General features: G+C 42.5%; 1 protein-coding gene across 2 annotated transcripts; it reads left to right on the plus strand.

The window, feature by feature from the left end:
- The first annotated feature begins 81 nt into the window (after positions 1–81).
- Positions 82–23,945, plus strand: LOC141000903 (uncharacterized). Of its 2 annotated transcripts, none has more exons than XM_073471789.1 (14): positions 82–292; positions 12,568–12,641; positions 13,280–13,365; positions 13,568–13,607; positions 13,694–13,774; positions 14,146–14,253; positions 14,348–14,457; positions 15,848–15,896; positions 18,093–18,213; positions 18,684–18,778; positions 18,999–19,064; positions 19,282–19,381; positions 19,832–19,984; positions 20,099–23,945. In XM_073471789.1, exons 2-14 carry the CDS (start codon positions 12,576–12,578, stop codon positions 21,511–21,513), a joined length of 2,490 nt encoding a protein of 829 aa, XP_073327890.1. In that variant the 5' UTR covers positions 82–292; positions 12,568–12,575; the 3' UTR covers positions 21,514–23,945. The 2 variants fall into 2 exon arrangements, with proteins under 2 accessions (XP_073327890.1, XP_073327891.1); XM_073471790.1 differs by lacking the exon at positions 82–292 and adding an exon at positions 603–693 and having other exon boundaries at positions 20,099–21,612.
- The last annotated feature ends 39 nt before the right edge of the window (positions 23,946–23,984 follow it).

Raw genomic sequence — 23,984 nt, forward strand, 5'->3', positions numbered from 1 at the left:
TCGGTGGAGGGGAGGAGGAGGAGGAGGAGGAGGGGAGTGAGCGAGCGAGTTGAGTCCGTTTGACCAGCATCGATTTCAGCGAAGCTAGTCGACAGTCGGGGACGAGCCTTCAGCGCGGTGACAGCTCCCCCGGACAGCGAGGGAGAGAATGGGAGAGTGGGTTTAGAGTCTCTACTTGTAGGTACAGCGCAGACGAAGAAGAAGAAGAAGAAGACGAAGAAGAAGAAGAAGTAGGAGACGAAGAAGAAGAAGAAGGAGAAGAAGAAGAAGAAGAAGAAAGTCGTTTGAAAAGGTGAGCAGCGACGACGACTGAGCGTTTAGCGTGTGTACTACACTCACTTTACAGTTATTAGCTCTGGAGACACGACAATGCGGGTGGCCATCTCTTTATCAGCTCCCTTTGTGTTTGTGTTTTTTTTTTACAACTTGCCTTTAATCCCGCTACAAGCCACCAAAGGAAGCTAAAGGTCCGCTGAGTGTAACATCACTACCGTGCTCGTGATTTACACAAATGAAGATTTACGCTTTCTTCTCTTCTGGGGACACACTCGTCTTCTCGTAAGCCAGACAAACCCTTTCCTGCGGTGAGGACAGTGAGTGAGCGCTTCTCTTGGGGGAATTTTTTGATTTTTTTGCATCACTCTTCACGGGCTTTCCAGCAGTTAAAGAGCACGTTAACCTCCGGCTAGGATGGTGAGATGTGTATGTTTTTTTTTTTTCTGGTGTGTTTCCTGTTTGGTTGAGAGATGATCTGTTTCTTGACATTTAGTTCCGCATTTAAATCAGTGTATACATAGGCAGGTATGAGACAAGTGTAAGTGTCAAAATCAGGAATTATACTTCTGATCCACATAATGCGATATTAGTTACTTCTTAATGGACACACAGCGTGATTTTTACCCTTCACATCCCCACTACACAGACCACAGATGCTCCAGCATCCAGAAGTAGGCCAGCTACTGGTCTGTATGTCATGTGCCATGCGTGGTCCCCTTTGGAAGGTTAACTGGGCGTCTCACTGGTTCATACATGGAGTGGGGGGAGGTTGCAGACAGTCTGAGTGAAAGATCTCCAGCTGGATTTAGCCCCTCATCCTCTGCCAGATGTCTGGTGGTCATTGTTTTACTCTCATTTGTCCCCTCCTCATTGTGTTTTTTTGTGTAGCAGATGTGCATGCTGCTAGTGGCGAGTGCACATTTCCTTACATTTTTGAATATGCACTGTCATTAATTGACCCACATTATGTGTGATGGCATGTGAAGGAAGCTGTAGGAGACATAATGTGTTTGCTCATGCATGTTTGCAGTTCTGTGCTCATGGATGCACGTGATCTAATCGTAGTTCAAGCTTACAGTCCACAGAGGCCGTCTTAGAAGCTTCTTATAGCAATGAGTTATTTTTTTTGCTTACCTGTGCACGCACACGTCCACAAACCTATGTAGCAATCGCTAGACACGGAGCATTTTGTATTTTTTGTTGTTGCTGTGTTCGGCCTTTAGTGTGTGTGACACTGTGCATGTGGTTTTGATGAGGAGTCCCACACCGGAAAGGTGATAGCACTGATGCTATACTTTTGTGTGACAAGTAGCATGTGAGAATCTGATATCAAACCAGGAAACTTGTCACATGGTTAAAAAAAAAAAAAAGAGTTATGAGATCAAAACCCAATGAGTCGACCAATCGTCAGATTTATCGTGATACACATTACAACTAGGGTAGTTAAAACATGGTGGTCTGATGTATAGGATTTTCCTCCCTTATAAGCTGATTGGATCAGTGATAACATTTTACGTAATGTATATTTTCTTAATGGAAAACACTTAACTTTGAATGGGTGCTAATAGAACTTGTATTTGTTGAAGGCTTTCAGGCACTTGAACGTGCTCATGAACAATGATCTGACTGCCCTCCCTGATGCCAGCAGGATGTGAGCCACGTGTGAGGCAGAGCATGTGAGCCCTTATTTTGTTTTTATGCCAAGTGAATGGGCCTCAGTCTGCAGCATTAGCCAGTTGATGATTCAAGTCTTTTTCATTTTTTTCCTTACTGTATCACCACTCACTTTGAGGCATCAAAAGACATTGATTGCTCTACTAAGGAAAGACACTATCTCAATGCAGAAAAACACGATTTTTAATGCCATTAATAGCTTTATCGTCACTAAATCTCAAGGCCTCACTCTCACCAAATTCATGGTTCTCTCATAACTCTCTTCAATCTGCATTGTATTCTGTTGTGATAATATTATTTCAGTGAAGAGGCATCAATAGCCTTTTTGTAATGCTGAATGGCGGCTTTATGATAGATGTCAAAGGCCAACAAACGCACCACTGTCACAAAACGCACCAGATAGTGAAGCCTTTTGCCAAACACAAAGACGACAGAGAGGCTTTAGCCCTGCAATGTGACTCACGAAATGTCTTTTCAGAGTTTCAGTGTTGTCTTTATAGATGTCATGAAATTTAGCCTTCATGTACATACCCCTTCTTATTTTGGTCAGGGTCACGAGGTCCCTATAGCCTGTGTCAGCACACACTATAGGTAATATGCACAGGCACTCTCTGGACACGTTCTCAGTCTGTTCTAGGACTACGGTCAGACTCATGGTCACACCTACATGCTATTTCAAGTTTCCAGTGCAACAAACCTGCATGTGGTGTGGACTGTGGGAGGAAACTATCGCAGGCACAACATGCAAACCCCGCACAGAAATGCTTCAGCTGGCTGGTGGATCTGAACACATGACTAATACTTAGTTATTGACACTGCCACAATGATGATAGTCACTATTAGCACATTTTCTAGGATATTAATACACCAAATTTCTTCATAACCCTTGACTATTATGAAATATATATTACATAACAGTCATAATTTGGTTTTAGGTTACTACTAGAATAGGTTTACATGTTTTAGTGCTCAAAAAACATCAGTTTTCTCATACTGTCCCACTTGACAGAATGAGAAAACTGATGTGCACTAAGTTTCCCCTCTGTCTGAAACGCTCTGTTTTGGCTCCTGTCTCAGTAAGGCCCCATCTCACCTCCCGAATACCCAGTCCACTCTGATTGGTCAGCTTGCACACGCCTGAGCCAACACCATTAACAACAATGGAGCAGCTGTGCTTAATCAGTTCTTATGTGCCACACTAGCAGCTAGACATAAATTATGCAAATGTGTGACATGGTGACATAGTGTGATGTCACAAAGTCCTGGAATTAAAGGCGAGACTATTGACGAGGCGTTTTAGGAGCATTGTTTTCTGTGGGAGAGAGGAGCTTTTGTTGATGTGGACTTTGACCTTTTTAACGATCTTTTACATCAATCGATCAATATTGGTAATCAATGAATCATAATTTAACAACGGTTAGAGCTTTTCAAAGTGATTGATATCTACCTTTCCCTTTCTAATATAATAGCATTTGAATATCTTTGAGTTTAAACTGTTTGTCTGACAAAACAAGCTATTGTTGGGGTGGGAAATCGTGATTTTGTTTTTAAATTTCATGCCTAAATATCAATTAAACAATCGATACAATGAGAGTACTTGACAATGAAAATAATCATCGGTTGCCGGCAGACCTACATGCCACACAGAGTGATAATTATACTGCACCATCATGTGTTGGTCCATAACATTCAAGCTCTGCCAGAAACCAGTGTGAAACTTGCCTGAGCTGAGTTTGTCTATAAATTAGCCAAACCTAATCCCCACACTCTGTCGTTAGTGAAATTTAGGTCACACTTGTGTTGAGATTGTGGATTGTCACTTAGGCTAAAAATAGCTACACCGCTGAGGAGATGAGTGATGGCTCTCTGGGATAATAGCCCAAATAGTTGTTTGTCTTTTGGCATTTGTATAAAGGCTAAATTGGGCGATCTTGGAATTTCCCCTCTATGATTGTCTCTAGCTTGTGTCTTTTTTAGATGCCATCTTAGATTTGTTTTTGCTCTGAATACTTAACCTCTCTCTGTTGTTGAGCACAATGAAATTACAGTTTCCCTCCAGTATAAAGCTGCTTCCCTCCTATGTACCATAATCCTCTGCTTCTGTACACGAAAACTATGATAACTTAATCGCCAGTGCTGTGTGCATCATTGAAGCATAGCATAGCATAATTTCTCCTCAGCTTTTGACTTTAGTCGAGCGGATTTTGGTCCTAGTTGAGCCTTACCCACTGGGTAACATGTTCTCTATGTGTTCACCTTTTAAAATTATTTAATCAGTTTGCATGTAAAAACCAATGCTGTGCTGTGGTGCGGTTAGGCATTGGGGAAATAAGTCAACTCTCGCATACATCGCAATTCTGTCTTGATGCAGCAAAGTCAGTAATCAATAATGTAAAACCTAATTTTGGACATTATGATCTCCAGTAACAATTTTGCAAAACAAGGCTGATTGGATGCAACAGACATAAAAATTCAGTTTACTGTCTTGGAGAAAAAGACACCAGAAAACATTTATATTTAAGACCTCAAATCAATTGATTGTTTATAGTTTAATTGTAATTAATTGAATAGCTGACAACTAACCAGTTAATGGTTGCAGTTGTAGTTGTTGTGAGTTAATGATCACCAGGCCTGATCTTGGCTCAGTGAAGGAGGTCTGTATTGCAGAAAGATCTGTGGAGTTTTTCCAGCGGATATTGAAAACGGTTAGATAACTGATGGACTTGACAGTTAGTGCGTGGTTGCAAAATCCTCCCTAAACGCTGTGTATTTCCCCTGTGCATTTTTAAATCCTGCATTATTGATTGCTCAACTTCATATTCTAATATGAGTTTACAAAGCTTTTATGATATAATAGCACTCGTTCTTTAACCTCCAGATGAGAGCTTTCCCCTTCAGCTTCACTGCTAGCATTAGGACGCCATCCTTACTAGGAAGAAGATCCATTTATGAGAATGTGGCTTTCTCAGCGGGATCCTGTGGTTTTGTGTTTATGAATACTGTTCCCTTGACATTCCTGTCCTCCTCATACCATCCCTTGAAAAAGTGCTGCCACTCTGGGAAACAAGGCCTCTCTGGCTGGCCTGCTGCTGCAGCTTCTGTAACTTTCTGTGGTTATTGTTATATTTAGACTACCCCCCTCCCCCCAGGTAACAGGGTGAGACAGCAGCAAAGGACCAGAGCTTGTTCCCAGGCTGGGTCAGACGCAGGGTGAGGTGATAGAGAGCCCCTTTCCTCAGACTCCAGCTTGTTATTTCCTCTGTTAAGATGGGGAAAAGGTCAGGTAATTCGAGATGGTCAGTGCTGTTGGTGAATCTGCATTCTGTGTGCTCAGCTTTGGAGAAAAAAAAAAGTTAAGTTAGAGTGACAGTGGTGATACAGAGTAGAGCAGGACAGAAAAGCCCCTTGGGGACAACGAGCTATTCTGAGCCATGTGCTTTTCCCCAGTCCCTGTGCTCTGGATGTTTCGCCCGTGGGTCACACAGTCTCTGTGTCGCTGCTATTTTCTATGCATAAACACAAACACTGCAGCCGTACAAAAGAATTGGAGGGAGACGGAGGAAAGAGAGGCTCAGACAGACAGAAAGAAAGACAAGGAATCTGTTGTTGAGGAGACTTTGTGGCTGGCCGTCAAGGCTGCCCAGCAGTATTCTCGATTGGCCTAATTTGGTATCATTCGCCTCGCTGTTCTAAGTTGATTTCCTACGTTATGTGGTCTCAGTGGTCGTCTAAGTTAGCACACAGTTTGTCATGCTTTGCTGTGAGTCAATAGCCACTATGTTCAGGTCCTCAGAGGAACCACTGGGGAAAGGGTAAACAATTGGCCATTGTCCATGCACCATCACACCTGCAAAACACATGTTTGGGAGCATGGGGCTTTTGCATTTTTACATTTGCGTCCTTGTTGTTTGTCTGGAAGGTGACGGTACTGAAATATCTTAAGGCTGCAACCAACAAACATTTTCATTCAGCAGTCCAAAACCCAAAGACTCTTCATTTACAATCATAAATGACAAAGAAAAGCAGCAAATCCTCACATTTAAGAAGCTGCAGCCTGCAAATGTTTGACCTCTTTGCATGAAAAATGACAGAAACCAGTAATCGATAATCAAAATTGTTGGCAACTAATTTCTTGCAAATCGATTAATCAACTAATTGTAGCTCAAGTATATCCTTGTACATGATTGGCCATCAGTACAGTGTGATTTTTATACCATCGTGTACTATGAATTTACACTGAATCACTGTCTGGCTTACACTAGCGCCTTGAACCTACTGTTATCCAGTCTGAGCAGCTTTAATGTATCTCTGAAGTTCCATCTGGACTCCATACCTTCCTTCATAGAGAGAGACGACTGTTGAACATCTCATACCAGCCTGCTTTGATTTCCTCTGGGGTGACTCTGTGATATTCTTGGTCGCTGAGGGGGCTTCTTTTGTAAACCATGACTTTGTTTTCAACTGCCAAACCAGCGTTGTGTTGAGAGGAAATTAACAAAAGATCTGTTCAGAGTTTGAACTGCAGTCTGTTGTAAGAATATGTGATCTGGGAACAGGGATTACTTTATCATCAACACTGAAGCGTCCTCACCTTCTTTACAGTGACCAAGAAATCTGTTTCTCAAGGAAAAGATTTCAGATGAATTTCTCACAGCTACCTTGCCGCTCTTGAAATGGACAACCTCTGAGAATGATCTAATTTCCTTCTCTCTATTTTCTGCTCCTCTTGGTCTCATGCATGCTTACATGCAGATGCTATGTGTCTGACACCCATTAAAAACTGGAGCTCTGAAGCATCTGGGACTTCAGACGTCTTCATGTGGAAATTAGAGCCATGTGGTCGCTTGTTAGCCTCCTTCCTTTTCTGTCCTGGAATGATACGCTCGTTCTCCACAATCACCACGAGCCTTACAACGTTTAGCATAGTGTCAACACTTAGGGATAATAACATAGAGTACATTACGAGACACTCTTTGAAGTACATTACTGTGAATTGAATTAGTATTGACTGCAGTAATTACTGAAATGATGACCTTTTACTTGTTCACATAACATGGATCTCCTTGTCAAAAGATGTACAAAACCACAACAGTTGCTAAAGTAGTTAATTAAATTTGTGTTATGATATCTTTCAGAGGTGTCACACACTATAACACTGTGCGGTCACATTCAGCAGCACACATGTCATGGGATGTCCACTGCAGACAGGCAGGAAGAGATTCAACCACACCGATGACAGACATGTGATAAGGTTTTCCCCTGGTTGGTTGATCCATTTATGAATCATCAAAATAAGATGGTATTTTGTGTCTTTGGTAAGTGGTGGGTGGTAAAATCCAAGGGTAAAGTAATCTAAACATGCGCAGGACAGATGATGGTTCGTAATACATGTCAATAATGAATGACACCGACGGATGATGGGAGAGGCACGGTGTGGGAGTATGCTCTGTGAGGTTAACCAGGTTAAATGAGCACATGGCCCAGACTTGTCTGATCTCAGAGCCTGAGAGCATCTTTTGGCTGACCACACAGCACTGACTAATCATTCAGCACTAAAGAGAATGAAGCATCTGTCACATTTTCCTCTGTCACGCCATCCACAGCAATTTGGGGAGGGGGTTAGACTACCAGCTATGAAAATTTTGATCAGAAAATTTGATAGAATCTGTCAATGCAACATCTGTCAGGATGAAGCAGCACCTACACAGTAACTTCAGCTATTTGTGTCTTCGCTGTGTTGATTTAAGATATCCACACCCTGACGTAGTTTCACTGAAAGGTTTCAGTTCAGGATGCTTGCCTACTGATGCACAGATACTGTACATACACACCCCGTATCAGTCCAGTGTAGCTCACTGCACTCAGTTTCCAGGCCCCTACAGCTAGATGAGAACTGCCAAACTCCTTCTAATCTCAAGCTTTCCTTCTGACTTTGCTCTGACTGCATAATCTCCTGCCTTAAATCTGACCGCTACTCAGATTAGGATTGATTGTATGCCAAAAGAGAGATGATTTTGGATCAGGGAAAAGTAGAAATGTATGAAGGAGGACTTGTGGTTTGTCAACTCGGTTCATATGGTAAAATAAATATGTATATTAAATGTCAGCAGAACAATCTCATTTCAATTTAATGTCATCAGTTTAAATGTTTCTGGGTAGACAGCTTTAATTGAGTTTTAGTTCTTATTTTTCTATTTTAATTAGAAAAGGGCTAAGCTAGTATATAAAGCTCTAAGACAGAAATCAGTGAATCATAGCTCCAATGGCAGAATCATGTTTACAGTGGAAGTATGACTTGTCATAACAAAGTCTGCCTCACTAATTTCTGATTATTTAGGGCTTATTCCATGACGCCTCAGGATACGTCTGTCATACCTGAGCTGAACACAGCCGGAGAGACAAAACAGTTAAAGGACGTTTTGACTGTCTAACACCGTGTCATGAGCATGATGTGATTCAGTGTGCTTTGCAAGCTTTTTGTGGTTACAACATTGCACAGAACTTATATACGCAAGCCAGTTTTAGCTCTATGTCATAACAGGAAATGATGTCACCCAGGCCCCAGGCTCAAAGTCTTGTACCCTGCAAACAACCAGGTTATCACAATTCAGCTTTACAGGCATTTTTTTCCTCACTGCATATTCAGTGTCTTTTGCTGTCTGTAAATCTCCTCCACCTACCTCTACTTTGCATGTCCTCACCTACCAGTTTCTCACGACCTCTACCTCACTCTGCCCACTGTAAAATATTTGAATACCTGTCATTGTGTTTCTACCGTTCACTCCCAGCTCCTCCAGGTGTTATGTCTCGTCCACTCTCTAACCTTGTCTGTCGCTTACTCACTTTTCACCACCAGCTTCCATCTGTCTGACACCCTGATCCCCACCACAACTAACCAACCACCTTTTCTAATCACTGGTTGAAGAGAGCTGTTCCAAGTAAATGTCTTTGAACCAACGGCAACATGTCATGTTTTTGACGTAGTCAGAAGGGCGTCTGTGGGTGACTAACAACCAAAATACTGGCAGTGTTAATGTGAGCTGACCACCTTGTGGCATTACTCATGTCTTTCCTGCTGACTACAAACACCAAGTCTGGATAATTTGAGGCTTTGTCAGTAGAAGGGTTTTCCTTGGTCGGAGAACTGTTGTCAGTTCTCATTGAACCTGTTGTTGAAGGAGTGGCGGTTTCCTTTTCTTCCTGACCCACAACACAATACTATCAGCGGCCTGGAGACTCAACACAGGAAGTAAGCAGCAGGGACCTAAAGATGAAGCATAACAGACCTTTTACACCAATGTACCCAGTAGACAGTGATTTAAAAAACAGCTCACACTCCCCCATATGCCGCTTGGCTTGAATGAAAAACATCTAATTCCAGGACAGTCAGACCGACTTCAAGGCCGCTCCTGAGTATGAACATGTTTTACTTAGACTATTTCTTACAGCTCTTGCATAACATGTGTGGCCAGATCTTGTCTTGGCTTTTTATTATTCATATATGTTACAGGAACTGCAGCCAGAAAAAGAAAATGAGAGGTTATTTCATGATTATCTTTAGTATAAGTACAGACCTTTTTATCGGTTTTACTTTACTTTTACTTTTAGTCTCGGGATTTACGTTACGTCCCACTATTTTGCCTTTATAAGCATTGTATAAACATGTAATAATTAGTTTATCACACTAATGTAGTTATAAGCAGATGTGTATTAATGTGCGGTATTTGGTTTATGAATACATGTTTAATATTTTAACTATATTTCACTACATTTTGATGTGATTATCTGTCTATACATCACCTTCCACTTCTTCTTCCTCAGAAGGAGTTACAGTTTTAGATGTTATGTACATTAAAAAGCATTTACATCTGCCCACAGTCACATGTTACTGTGCTATAAAACATACAGATTACTACCAATCTGAGCTTTACGTACATTTCTCTTTAAGCCTTAACGCCGCACCCTTTTAAATGTAGCCTGCTTTTAAAGTGTTATTGCAGGATTTTTTTTCGCTGATCATATGACACATAGGAGGCAAGGTTGGAGCTGTGTTAGTGGTACCACCCCGCAGACAGCTTACTCAGCTGTCCTGAAAAATAAGCTGATGCCTCGAAAAACCTGAAATAGTTTGACCTGAGATGGACGAGAAAAGGGAAAATGTGAAAGGGAAAAGGAAGAGATCAGCAGAGTCCATTTGTTCAGTGGTCTGGTTTCACTGACCACCTGTTGGAAGAGAGACTCAGCTGTTGTTTTGATGGAGAAGACTGGATGCTGGTGATTTGGACGTTGGATACATGTGGTTGATTTTAAAATCCTTAGTATTAAGTTTGATTTGTAGGTGAGAAAAAATGGGTTTGACTCCTGTCTGGTTTCTTCTTTTTGTCAGAAGGTCTTCTTTCAACTTATCCAGTTATCCATTTAGGATGAAAAACTATAAGTTTAACTCGATGTGGAGCTGAATAAAGTAGCCTTCAACTTTCTCTGTCAGTGTGCCCACTGCTCTGGCATCAAGGTGTAAGTCATGTCAGGGAAACGTCACATCGGTTCGGGAGAAACTTGGCCTCGTCAGCACATGGCACGAGGGTCTCTGGGGAAAAGTTAAAGGGCCTTTTGTGCGAGGTAGCAGGTGCTTTCACACCTGTTGCTGCGAGGCATGCCAGACATACATGTCGCCTGAGGGCTCAGCTGGCTCCACATGCTGTCAAGCGTCAGTTAAGATATTCCTCAGTGCACGGCATTTATTGCAATAGGCTCGACTAGGGATCATGTTGTTTTTGTTTAAAATGCGGTGGCTCAGCCCACAAATCAAAACCAGTTAGAGCTCTGTCTATTCAAAGACTTTCATTTTAATTTTCTTTGTGTGGCCATCTGTCCCATTACAGTATTTAAGGGCACAGCACAACAAAGGCCTAGCTGTCAAAACTTGTTTCTGAAAATAAATACCAGGTAGTGGCAGGTCCTTAACCCTGATGCTTTAACGCCCACAATACTTTCAAAGGGTGTGGCGACAGGCCCGGATTTAGTATCTGTTTCTATTTATCTCCTATCATCCACTGTGCCAGCTAGGCATAACTGGCATATTCTTCATATCCAAACATCACGCTGAGATGCCGACCTGGCAAACGAGGGGTGAGGCTGTTCTCTCTCGGGCGATTATTCAGCCCTGACAACTGCTTCACAGCTGAGCCCATTGCCAAAACACATCAGCTCAAGAAGGGAGGCTTAGAGGGGCAGACCTGGGTCTGGTTGGGGTTATACTGTGAGAGGAAGGGAGGGGGTGAGGCTCCTGGAGCATCGGAGTTCTGGCCCAGTTATCTTTCCTCATGGGCTCAGGCCCATCCGTCACTTTCTTGCTTCGTTTGCACCAATGCGGCAGATTGATACATACATGTACACACACACACACACAATAGAGAGTCCCATGACTGTCACTCTGTGTCACACTTCATACATGTCATTCATGACCTACTGGCCTACTCTGACTGTCTGCTAGAGATGAACCCTTAAATAATGAAGGAATGATACTCAGATCAAAATATACTTGTTAAGTTTCAACGCTGTCTTAAATATAAGTAAACAGGATGTGAATTTGCTCATGCTTTAAAATTAATTCAGTTGAAAACAGTACAAAGACCGTATATTAAATGTTTTACCTCATCAACTTGATTTATTTTTGAGCGGCCCAACTTTTTTGCAATCTGGGTTGTACTCTCACTGATCAGAACCTGATCTGTCTAGGTCTAGAGGCTCACCAGAAGATTATCGGGGTGTTTTACACAATATTTATGCCCTCCAAAATCATGGAGGGAAAGCTTCCTTGGAATCGTTTCGCTGCACAGATTATTTGGTATTTTGAGAGGTTAAGAGGTCCAGTCTAACTGTTCTGATCCTCTCACAGTCTGACCTGAGCTGCTCTTATCAGACAACTGAATTGGATAGATAGATGGTTTTTAAACAGCCCGTAATATTTATTTATATCTTAAATATATAAATTATATATTTATCATTTAAAAAATCCTCTTTTCTCAAGTGTTCTGTCTTTTGTTGTGACGCAAGGCAAGTATCCTTTTACAGGAGATGGCTGTATACAATACCCAGTAACACACAGTACACCCTGGAATGCTTTGACTTTTATTTCTTAAAATAACGGAGTAATTTCCACTGTAATATTAATCATAACTTCACATAGAGTATGTGTGAACTCTAATGGAGCTGAGTGTTTTGTATGCTGAAGCTCTGGACACAGTTACAGGAAGTTGCTAACGGCCTTGTGGTTTGCGTCTTCACACTATGGCTCCTTATAGTCTCCAGCATGCTTCATGCAAAGATTGTAGACCCACAGTATGGTCGACAGCATCAGAATCATTCTGATGATGGAGTAATCGACAAGAAAAAAATGTGTGAATTGCAAGCAAGTTATTAATATTAGGTTTACCTATAGAGACGTATTGTTTATTGAAAAATTGTCATTACCTTTCCATAGTCCACACCTTCACCCACAGCCAGCAGCAAAACACCAAGCTATATAATCTTGTTAATGTAAATATTTGTTCACATGTGGTTTATGCCAGTTCTGATGATTAGTATTAACATTTTTTTTTGTCTACTTCCTTCCAGATTTGGACATGAAGAAGGACATAGAGGCATTGATAGCAGAGGAACGCGCTGAAATCATCACTAAATATGACAAGGTAACTGTGTGCACAGAGATACCATCACCTACTGTACCTGACAATACTTCGGATCATGATGGTAGCCATGAATACGGCATTAAGATTTTGAAGCTTAAAAATCAAGAGACTGTCATGATTCAGTTGGAGGAACCTGCACAGTTGAGCTTTTCCCTGCACTGACCAGCTTTCAGCCACTGCTGGTGTACTACAGACCATTAAATATCAACCTAAGATGTGAAATTATGAGCCTTTGAACATAATGTGTCCACCAAGAAAGGCCGTCAAGGTGTATCTAACACATCTGCACTGGGGAGTTGATGGTCTTTCTTGTATAGAGAGGCCCTGAGTGGTGCCTGCAATCAGTGTCTGAACTCTAAATAGATTTGTGCTCAACAGCCAGTGAACATGGCATTACATGGAAGGATCAATTAATGACACAGCCACTGAGTGCTGCACGTGGAGTTCCCAATCTCGGGTTCAAACACTTTCAAGTGAGCCATTAGGAACAGGAGAACAAGAGAACAACATGTGAAAGGGAGGAAAAAGCATAGGAAATTTCGGTGTGTCATTTTAACACCTCATTTTGCATACAATATGTTCTTATAGGGTGTTGTGGTGTGTGTGTGTGTGTGTGTGTGTGTGTGTGTGTGTTTCAGGGCAGGCAGGAGGGTGTCAACATTGACCCGTGGGAGGATGCCGACTACAGCATCTATAAGGTCACCGACCGCTTCGGCTTCCTGCAGTAAGTTACCCGACTTAAAGCTCTGACAGCTTCCTTGTAGTGAATTCTAGGTGACTAGTTCATCTTCCTCTTCTTCCTTTTCCTCTTTCTTCTTTATTGCATTGATTGATGATGTCTTACATTAGTGCTAGACATATTAGATAATCCTCTCAGTGTGCGTTATTCAATAACATGTTGTGTGTTTCTTCATTTTCTGCTTCAGTGAGGAGGAACTGCCAACACCCAGTGCGCTCGAAGAGAAGGTATGAACTTGTAGTGATTTCAGATTTGACCTTGCATGTCATGTATTTCCCCAGAGGACTTACACATATGTTCTTCCCCTCCTCAGCAAAAGCAGCAGGAGATAGAGCGGGTGGAGAAATGGCTGAAGATGGTGAAGAACTGGGACAAGTACAAGAACAGTGAAAAGGTGTGTATCTCAGTAGGGAAGTGCTCCGACACAACAACATGCTGTCTCGATTTAGCCATCGCTTCCCTTTTTTTCTACTCAACTATGTGATATATTATTTCCTTCTTTGTTAATAATGTTTTTTCCATTCCCCTTTTAACCACAGTTTATTTCCCTATCCCTCCCATCTCTCCCGTCTAGACAGTTAAAGCATGAACTTAAGTGCATGCGATGAGTCCTTGTCTTTCAAGAGAGTCAACAAGGCCACATCCTATAAAGCAGCATTTATACATGACCCTCTGCTTCTTCCCCCTCTGGTTGAAGACTGTCTCTTTATGTTTAGAGGGTCCCTATTCATGTCTGATCATATGTCTCTGTCACACTTGTTTCAGTTGGTGAAGCGTGTCTATAAAGGCATCCCTCTGCAGCTGAGAGGCCAGGCCTGGGCTCTGCTTCTGGACATAGAGAAAGTCAAACAAGATAACAAGGGAAAATATGAGGTAGGAATTCCTCAAACATGTGGAGATTGTGAAAGGGTCAATTCTGACAGTCCCCTAGTTTTTATAACACATCTGTCCTATTTCTGTTCTCCAGAAAATGAAGCAGCAGGCTCGTAGCTTCTCCACGGAGATCAAACAGATAGACTTGGACGTAAACAGAACCTTCAGGAACCACATCATGTTCATGGACCGCTTTGGAGTCAAGTGAGTTTTCAGTGGAAAACTATACTATCTACAAATATTACTCATGCAGTGTGATGACTCCTCGTTCCTTCCTTTAAGCTCTCACATTGAAAACTTTGAGTAATGTGTATCTATTCTGCATGTTTATCAAAGTAAACACACTGCTGATGTATCATGAATACTCTTCTGACCCTTAGCCTGTAAAATAAATCACACAGTTTAAGTAGCTTCCATAACAAATGCCTTCAACCACTTTTCTGTCATACGGATCTCTCCAAAGTTCTTGTTTTTGTTTTCTTTGTCACCTCACACGCTCAGGTTTGCCCTTGCTAAATCCTTTACAGGGTGTGACCTCTCACTTAAACCTTAAGGCAGCCCCACACTCACTCACAAACACAGACACACACACACACACACACACACACACAACCAAAACGGTGGTTTCCTCCTCTCTGTGTTTTATTAGCCTTCCTGTCAGTGCACAAAGCCCCACAGGAAATGGCATTCATACAGAAATGTGCACCGACATCAAGTGTACATCCGAGACAACACATCGGTACAATGCTTATACATAACGAAACACACAACAAAGATGAAACATGTATCAAAAGCGCTTCAGAACCTGATAGTGGGACAGTTTCGAGTTTAAAATCCGAAAGCCACTTGTTCATCCTTGTCTAAAACTCTCCGAGAGAGTGACTGAGTGCTCGCCTCTTGCTCTTTGTATCGCACTTCCCCCCTTCAATTCAAAGCCACTGAGTCCAAACAGACCAAAACACCGTTCCATCCTGCTCGGCTGCCCACTCCTTCCCTGCAAGTCAACAGCTGTCCCAGCCACACCGCAACACTGACAGCTATTTAGAGTTCCTTTCCTGTCTCTGTCACTGTCTATAAGACGTGTATTTACTATAGAGGCCTGGAGGGGAGACATCCTCTCTCGCCTGCGTTGTATTTGTTAATGCCCCGGCTCCGCTCGCATACACATTTCCACACAGACGCACACAATAGCTGCCTTCACTGTCTGAAACTGTTGAGACTCCAGATGTAATCAGCCATGCAGCACACAGGCCTGCGGTCATAGAAACTGGATAAAAGCTGCATGCTTTGGAAGAAATGATGTGATAAAAATGTCGGATCTTTAGATTTTAGCTTATTGACTATCCACACACACACGCACTCCCAGGATGAGATGATGCAGCCAGGGTTTGTCAGCCTCCCCCAGAAATATGCGCTGCTGTTATGAGTCTGTCTGCTGATTGATGGACTTAATTTAAGGATGAGATGGTGGAGTAATCATTACTCATGTGGTCTTGGGGGATTTTCATTTAATAAACTCTGTCTCAGGTTGCTTGATTGTTGCTAAGGAACCACATCCTTGTTTTAACCGGCGGTTTCTCTGTTCCCTCTCTAGGCAGCAGGCACTGTTTCACGTACTAGCGGCGTACTCCGTCTACAACACGGTGAGTTTGTTTGTATGTGAGTATAGATGTATGAGTTACATAATGTGGAGGAGTCTTGTGCAGAACATCAGTGGCGTAACAGCTGCAAGTCCGTCGAGTGCGTTCGGTTGCACGCAGCAAAGAACAGGCCAAGCACTTTAAACCCGTCCGGCCTCAGCGTTGTTTAGAGCCTTGGGTGAGATCTTTTATTTATGAGTGTGGCTCTGACTGGATGCACAGCAGCACATTGTAACAGTCAGACCACCAGTGAACCCACATTATAGTCAACGCTCACACCATTTGAACAAGTTCCTCTCTGACGCTACGTGTTGATTAATAGACAATGAAACAGTCCACCTCAAGTACATGTTTCATTTCTCATCACAGCCAAGCCAAGCAGCTCCATCCTTTTTATTTTAATCAACAACATTAATTTGTAATTAGTTTTTTCTTGATTATAATGTGTTTGAAATGCAGTTGTGGATGCTGATGTCACACATGATGATGACTGGGTGCCTTTAAGTTCCTCTGTAGCTTCTCCACCATTAGCCAGTTTGTCGGGTGAAACCTGGCTTTTACAACCAAGTAGAAATTAATGCAGCTCAATATGCATGTAGATTGGTCAGTATATATTAAAGGATAAGTTCACCCCAAATAAAAAAATTCAGTCATTATCTACTTACCGCCCATGCCAATTGAGAGTCGGTTGTTTCTGGAGCTTGGAAGCAAAACAGAATTCTCCTAAACTCCATGCAGCTTGCCCGACGTAATCCAAGTCTGTGATCTCTCATCAGTGCCTCTGATGGATTTAATGTTATATTTGTGGTCTTTGTTCTATTGTAGAGGTATCCATGGTAGCTTCTTTCAATTGCACCAATGTACCATCAATGTATAATAAGATGGTTTAAGTGTGGCACGCCCTGATAGCTTAGCTGGTGGAACGTGCAGCCCATGTATGGAGGCTGAGTCCTCAGCAGCGTTGGCCTTTGCTTCACTCTCTCCCCCATTTCCTTTCATCTGTAAGCTTTTCTATCAAAATAATAATACAAAAATGGTTTGCGCTCATTCTTTCATGTGCGTTCTTCATCGCGAGACAGATCAGTGACTTTTCACAGATTACCACTACATGACCCAGAAAGACTACAGCTGTGGCTAATCACGCTTCGTCTGGATCTCAACTCCTCCGTGCAGGCCATATGTGTGATGAACACTTTTCACAAAAGGATTGCCACAATGCATGGCAGAAGAACAGAAAAACAGCAGCACATATATGTGAATTTGAGCTTGAGCACTTCAAAACAGGGGGCGTTTTTAGCTTAGTGGCTACGTTGTTTGGGGTCTCTGGGCAGACGAGCTATATGGAGCCAGGTTAAGTAGATATTGACTGAATTTTCATTTTTGGATGAACTGTTCCTTTAATTCTTTATCCCTACCGTCTGCTAGGGACAAAAATATCACCATCCAAAGACTCGGTAGTACAGTACATTACATCCTGCCACACGCAAACATGGTCCAAGTCTGTTTTTCTGATTGGGCTCGGAGGTGTTGGAGCCAGAGGAAATGGGCATGTGCTGTTCCCTTTTTCCTTTTTCCCCTCTCCTCACACACTGCTCAGTAGAAACTGGGTCAGTAGGAGAGAGTGAGAGAGAGAGCAAAGAGGGGGGAGTACTGTGTTTGTCCTCTTGCCTATGTGATGGTAGAGAAGAATGTGGAGAATGTGTATTTTAACCTCCAGTGTAACCCTGATTATATTTACTGTATTTCCTTGAAAGGATACTGTGGAGTGTCCCATTTCTGGCCGTGCCATCAATCGGCCTTAATATGGACAAATACCAAGTGTCTGTCAGGTTTTGTGTATTCGTGCTTGCCAAGGGCGATGTGTTAAGTGTAAATCGTTGAATCATCGTGGAGTCAAATTGGAGTTAATTCAAGTAGAAGACATGACATTACTGAGAATCTATGTTGGGCTCCAGTAAATATTTGAACAACCTTTGGTTAAAGTGTTTATAATAACGTAGCTGAGTGTACAGACGGTCTGCAGCTCCTCGTGTGCAGTGTAACCACACATATCCACAGTCTGCCTCCAGACCACATCAGACATTCAGGTGCTCTCTCCCCTCCCTCCTTCTGTGTGTGTTCTCTATTAAATTATGAATAATTCCTCTCATTTGCCCATTCTGTTTAATTGAACCTGTCTCTTCGCATGTGTTCCCCCAGGAGGTGAGCTACTGCCAGGGGATGAGTCAGATCGCTGCCATTTTGCTCATGTACCTGAACGAGGAAGATGCCTTCTGGGCTCTGTCCCAGCTTCTCACCAACAGCAAGCATGCCATGCACGGTGAGAGACAGAGGACAGAAATGAAGACGGACCTGATTAATGTTTAAACATCTCAAATACCACAGATTGAAATGTTATATACAAATATGTGAGAGTCATCAAACTATAACTCAATCCGCCCTTGATGACTCAGATTTGTGAATCTACATGAATCTGTCAATGTGCATAAGATTTGTACAGTACACCTTTCATTTGAATTGAATTAAACTCTTTATACACATTCGTTAATATTATTACTACAATATTGGCCCCACAGGAACGATCTAAAGAATTTGATAAATCTTAAAACCAAAGCTTAATTTTAGTGAAAACAAAGTCTCTAAATTTTTCCAAATGATGGAAGGACATCACAGATTTTGTCATGTTTTCTCAGTGTCCTTTCATCAGGTCCTTTTCATTTGTAAATATTATGTCTCTACCATTACCACAGACCCTTTATGGCCTTCTGATTTATTTTTTCACCGGTCTAGGGTTCTTCATCCCGGGATTTCCCAAGCTGCAGCGTTTCCAGGCCCACCATGAGCTCATCCTCTCCAAAATGCTGCCAAAGCTGAAGAAACACCTGGTAAATTAAAGTACATCTTTGCAGCTGAAGCTTTCTGTCCATGAAAGAGATACAGTGCTAATTAATTGCTTGGAAAGGCTGCAGTTGATTTTATTCGGGTCATTTCTCATTATTTGAACAGTCAGAACTGTTTTGGAAAGTGAGATTGATTATTAAGAACAAATTATGAGGAGGAGTGACCTCCCGTAGAGACTATTTCTCATTCATTCTCGCCCCACAGGACAAGGAGCAGATGACAACGGGGATTTACACCACCAAATGGTTTCTGCAGTGCTTCATCGACAGGGTGAGTATTTGGATTTCCTAAAGAACATGACCTGCACCGAAGCTCCTTCTCCAGATGTTCCCTGTTTATACTATATTTTCTCCCAGATGTATGCTGCATTCAAATTCAGCCGTTAATCAGTACATCACAGTGTATTCTGTTGTACATCGAACCACATGAAATGCTTTTATTATTATTTAATCAGACTGACTCTGCTGCTCCTTGTCTTACATAACAGACCCCGTTCACCCTCACCCTGCGTTTATGGGACATCTACATACTGGAGGGGGAGAAGACGCTAAACGCCATGGCTTATACAACCTTCAAGCTACACAAGAGTGAGTATGAGGCTGACAGCATCGTCCCCAAAGCTGAGCTGACTGTGTCAAACCGTCTTCATCCAGCCAGGGTTGCTGTTGCTACACCAGTGAGCGTTGCTGTGTGGATTACACGGCACGCTGCTTCTCGCTCGGTTGCCTCCTAACTGGATGGCTTACATAATGCAAGTGGCCGGTTGCTGTGGAAAAGAATCGAAAGCTGACTTTTCATTGGACGCTCGCAGGAGCATTGCCTCAGCAGATTGGTTGAATTCTTCCTAAACAACTTTTTTTGATGAGCTAGTTCTGTACTTTGTGTTTTTAAGTTAGGCCTAGCATCAAAGTAGTGTCTTTCACAATATAAGTGCTGTTCACGGCTCACCACATCACAGGGGTTACCTGATGCATGAGCTCGTACACTATGAGTTAACTTGCCTCTGTTTTGTGTCTGTTTTGCGTTTGTCCAATCAGAGCGCCTGCAGAAGCTCCAGTTAGAGGACCTGAGGGAGTTCCTCCAGGAGCAGCTGGCTGTTTCTTTTTTCCTGCCTGATGATGTGGTGGTTGAACAGTTACAGGCTGCTATGTCTGAGCTTCGCAGTAAAAAGCTGGACCAACCTCCTCCAGGTGCAGATGTGTTCTTTTATTTTTCTAAGCTGCATTCAGCCATTTCTCTGATACATCCTAAAGTATCTTTTGTTTTCCTTCGTTGATGTATGTATCCTCCATTTCCTTTTTTAGCTAAGTCAGAGGAGCTGCCAAAGAAACCTCTGGGTCAAGAGAGACCAGTTCTCCTTCTGCCTCTGCAGCCGGAGTCTCCTCTGGAGGTTAAAATAAACCTGCAGCCACACAGCCAACCCAGTACAGAAGAACAGCAAACAGATGGCATCACCCAACATCGGACCCCTTCTCCTGCAGAGCCTCAGGACTCGAGAACACCTCCTTTGCCTTCACCTGACCCCGTTGTCGTCCACACACAGGGAACACCTTCTTCTTTAAGGCCTTGTAGGGCACCTCCATTACCTCCAAAAGCAGGCAAAATCTGTGCCGAGGACATGTTGGACGGAGATGCGAAGGAGTTGATAACAGTTAGCCAGACCGAAGATGGGAGGAAACAACAGGAGAGCCAGCCTGGACACCCAGAAACCCAGGAAAATCCTGTGGATTGGCCTCCACCTTATGAGCCCTCTGTGGATGCTCTTACTCTGCAGACTGAGGAGGAGATCATGGACCTTCCAGAGCTGCCACCTCCACCTTTCTTTTTTTCTGAGGAGAACAACCAAAGGCCTTTGGATAGCGGATCACCCTGCCTGGGGACCCACCCAGAGACCCGGCGTCGCTCTCCTTCCCCCCACGCAGCCTCCCAGTCCCAAAACCAAAACCTCTCAAAACCAGTCCCTCCAATGAAGCCATCTCCAAAATCATGCCTAAAACCCCCCACGTCTCTGGACTTCACACAGAAAAAGCCTTCCCCTCCCCGTGCTTTCACCACATCCTCCTCCTCCTCTCCGAAACTTCCGCCCCCGAAGCCAACCAAGTTCCCAGTGTCTCTCTATGTCCCGGTGTCCGCGGGAGACCGTAGGCCCTCCAACACCTCCCAGTACGACAACCTCTCTGAGGCTGACGAAGAAGACCGCTATCTGGAGAGGCTCCTGGCCACCACGCCTGAAGAAATTCTCAGCATTCACGGCGAACCTCAACATACCACGGGCAGAGACTACGACCCTGCTCTCTACCCTGTGCCCCCACCTCCTGTGTTCATCCCTCCTTCACCTTCCCCTGTTCCTCCCTCGCTGTGCGCTCTCCCCAGTTTGCCTCAAGAGCCAGACTATGAAGGAGAGGACAGCTGGGTGAAGGACTCCATCATCCCCCCTCCTCCAGCTAGTTTTGCCGACAGACTCAGTCCCTTCCCATGCAGTACTGCCAGCTGTTCCGACACACACAGAGCCACCTCACCTGGTTACTCTAAGCCTTTCTCTAGGGGCCCCAGGGACCATTCTGCTTTCCCAGCACCACTATTGTACACCGGGTCTCCCCCAGGCCACTCCAGGCCCTCAGGACAGGTGGCAGTCGGAGTGCCCTTGGTCCGGTCTAGCCCAGACTTTTGCAGGATGCCTCCAAGTGGACAGCAACTTCCTAAATCAGTGACATTTTGAAGTTTCCAAGCACCATTCAAGTGTCACAGATTAATGCCGATATGAATCAGAATCTCTGTTAATGCTTGATTCGTTTTCTCAGCCATGGAAGAGGTGAACGGCCAGTAGCTATTCAGTGTGTCAGGTTTTATGTGTGTGTGCGTGTGTGTGTGTGTGTGTGGGTGAGAAAGGACTTTTTTCATTGATGTGTACAGATTCCTGATACTTGCACCTTTTTCGCAAGGGCAGTTAACTTTTCTAAGTGTTAAATTTGTATTTAAAACTGCTGTCTGAGTTACTGTTGGCTGCACAAAAACATGCCTGCTCTGTTGGTGCTTCAGACCAGATTTGGTTTTCAATTCGATGGTAAGGAAAGATTTTACACAGAAATAAGGTGATCTAATACCAGCTGCATGTTTGCGTCATCTCCAGTTCGTTCCAACAAAGTGTCTTAACCTGATCGCAGTGCACTGAGGGCAGCGACTCTAACACAAGGGCTTTTGCGGCTGCAGAGTAAGCTCATCTTTTGCTAAGGCACCCAAAGCCTATACATTCATGTACTGTGAGCCGGCTCACACATTTCACCTACAGAGGAACGAAGCTGCCAAAATCAAAAATAAATACAAAAATTACTTAATATGCCATTAGATGCACCAAAAATATTAAAAATAAATGCAGGGATCAATTAATTAAAAAAATGTGACATAAATGAATATTTCTGTTTTAATTTGCTCCTGTATTTATGTGCCTTTGTGTTAATTACCCTATTTATTTACTTTCCCATTTAATTTTCCATTTATTCATTAGTGTATTTCATTCATTTTATTTATGTTTTTGGTTATGACACAGTTTGAATGACATTAGCATGATGAAGGAATGTAACATTAAAATACATAAATAGGTTAATAAATGGAGGCAAAATGCAAAGGGACAATAAGACCGATATAAATACATAAATCAGTCCTTTTAAAAATGAACACATTAAAGAAAAAATAAGGAAGTTAATAATGAAATACAAAAGGAAATTAAAACTATTATTATTACTATTATTTTTGGTGCATATAATGAGATATTAATGTATCTATTGAGTCACTGATGTCTTTATTTTTTATTTTTGAATTTGGCAGTCTCAGTCCTTCATACTCTACTCAACAGTATGTCAAACTGTAAAGAGAAACTGTTGCGATAACACCGTTTGTTTACTGTAACTTTACTTGACAACGGACCACTAAACCAGGTTGCACCAAAGCAGCTCGCATGCAAACTTTTTAAAAGAATCGCCAAAGTCGTCACCACCAGCAACACAGATGACACGGTGCAATACATCAACGGTGTAAATACCGAAGCTGGTTTCATTCCCATGAAGCTCAGCAAGGTCTTTTTTTCCTCCCATGCAGGCAGCAGTTCGTACTCTGTGGGTATTTCGCTGCTTTTTTTTATGTTGTAAATTGATGCTGTTGATATCAAAGGAATGGGTTCAGTGTTAAATCTGTTTGTCTGACACTTGATTTCACAGCAATAATGTACTGTTTCATGTATATATACATGCATGCATGCATCAAAGGCTTAATAAGGTGGAAGCATGAGACTTAACAGAGGGATTTATGAATGCAACATATTGTCAGCACTGAGTTACAGTTTAAAAAACCTTGTCACAATATTTATGAAGAGGTGCTCCATCTAGTGGTCAGATGTGTCACAGCCTGACAGGAAGCAGGCTTTTGGGAAGACTAGTTAAACTAGTAAAACAAATCCATAAATTCTACCTGTAATTCCAATTTTATGAATGTGCACAGACTTGTTTCTACATTCAGGCATGTCTAATGATAAAGTAAGCTAATAGAGACATTGTATTACACTGTTCTGTGCTGTTGACAGACTGGGAAGCTAAATTCATTCATATGCACAGCCATGTTTCAGAGCCATTGACAGTGACTGTAGTTTCAGAGAAAAGTTCTTAAGGAATGGAAGTTGAGCCATAATATACTGTACAAGGACCTAATAGTCAAACATGTTTATATTGTTGTTACATCCAGTTATATTTTATTGTTATATACTACGTCTAAACAACAGTTTTGTTCCATGCACTGACCTTTGTCATTACCAAGAGGTTTTGCAGATCTTTTAAGTATTCAGCCGTTTTCTAAATGGAGTTCAAGGTTACTTCTAAAAACTATTTTCATTTTAAGGAGTGATGTTAACAGATGTTTTACAGTTTGTTCATGAACTTTGGTCTCGCTGCTGCGGTTCATTTCCAAGAACTCAGATCTTGGCCTGTACGCAAGTCTGTTTGGCTTGCTGGAGTATCTTTAGTCATGTGAACTGACCACTTATTGTACATCACTGCTCTTTTTGTGGATCTGGTTGACATCAGTGATGCTGGGGCTCAGACCAAAGCTTGTGTACATTTATGCAAACTACTTATTTGAGTTTTATAAAGAGACAAACCTTTAGTTGTCTGTTGTCTTCTCTTTCCCACAGAGACGACGCAC

This window comes from Pagrus major, chromosome 8 (genome assembly GCF_040436345.1).
Source record: "Pagrus major chromosome 8, Pma_NU_1.0".
Lineage (NCBI taxonomy): Eukaryota > Metazoa > Chordata > Actinopteri > Spariformes > Sparidae > Pagrus > Pagrus major.

Bases quoted from the DNA above. Each gene is read 5' to 3' on its own strand.
- LOC141000903 (XM_073471789.1), top strand. From the start codon at position 12,576: ATGAAGAAGGACATAGAGGCATTGATAGCAGAGGAACGCGCTGAAATC. The intron at 14,458-15,847 runs GTGAGTTTTCAG...TTCCCTCTCTAG, and splicing joins ATGGACCGCTTTGGAGTCAA to GCAGCAGGCACTGTTTCACG. The intron at 18,214-18,683 runs GTGAGAGACAGA...TCACCGGTCTAG, and splicing joins CAGCAAGCATGCCATGCACG to GGTTCTTCATCCCGGGATTT.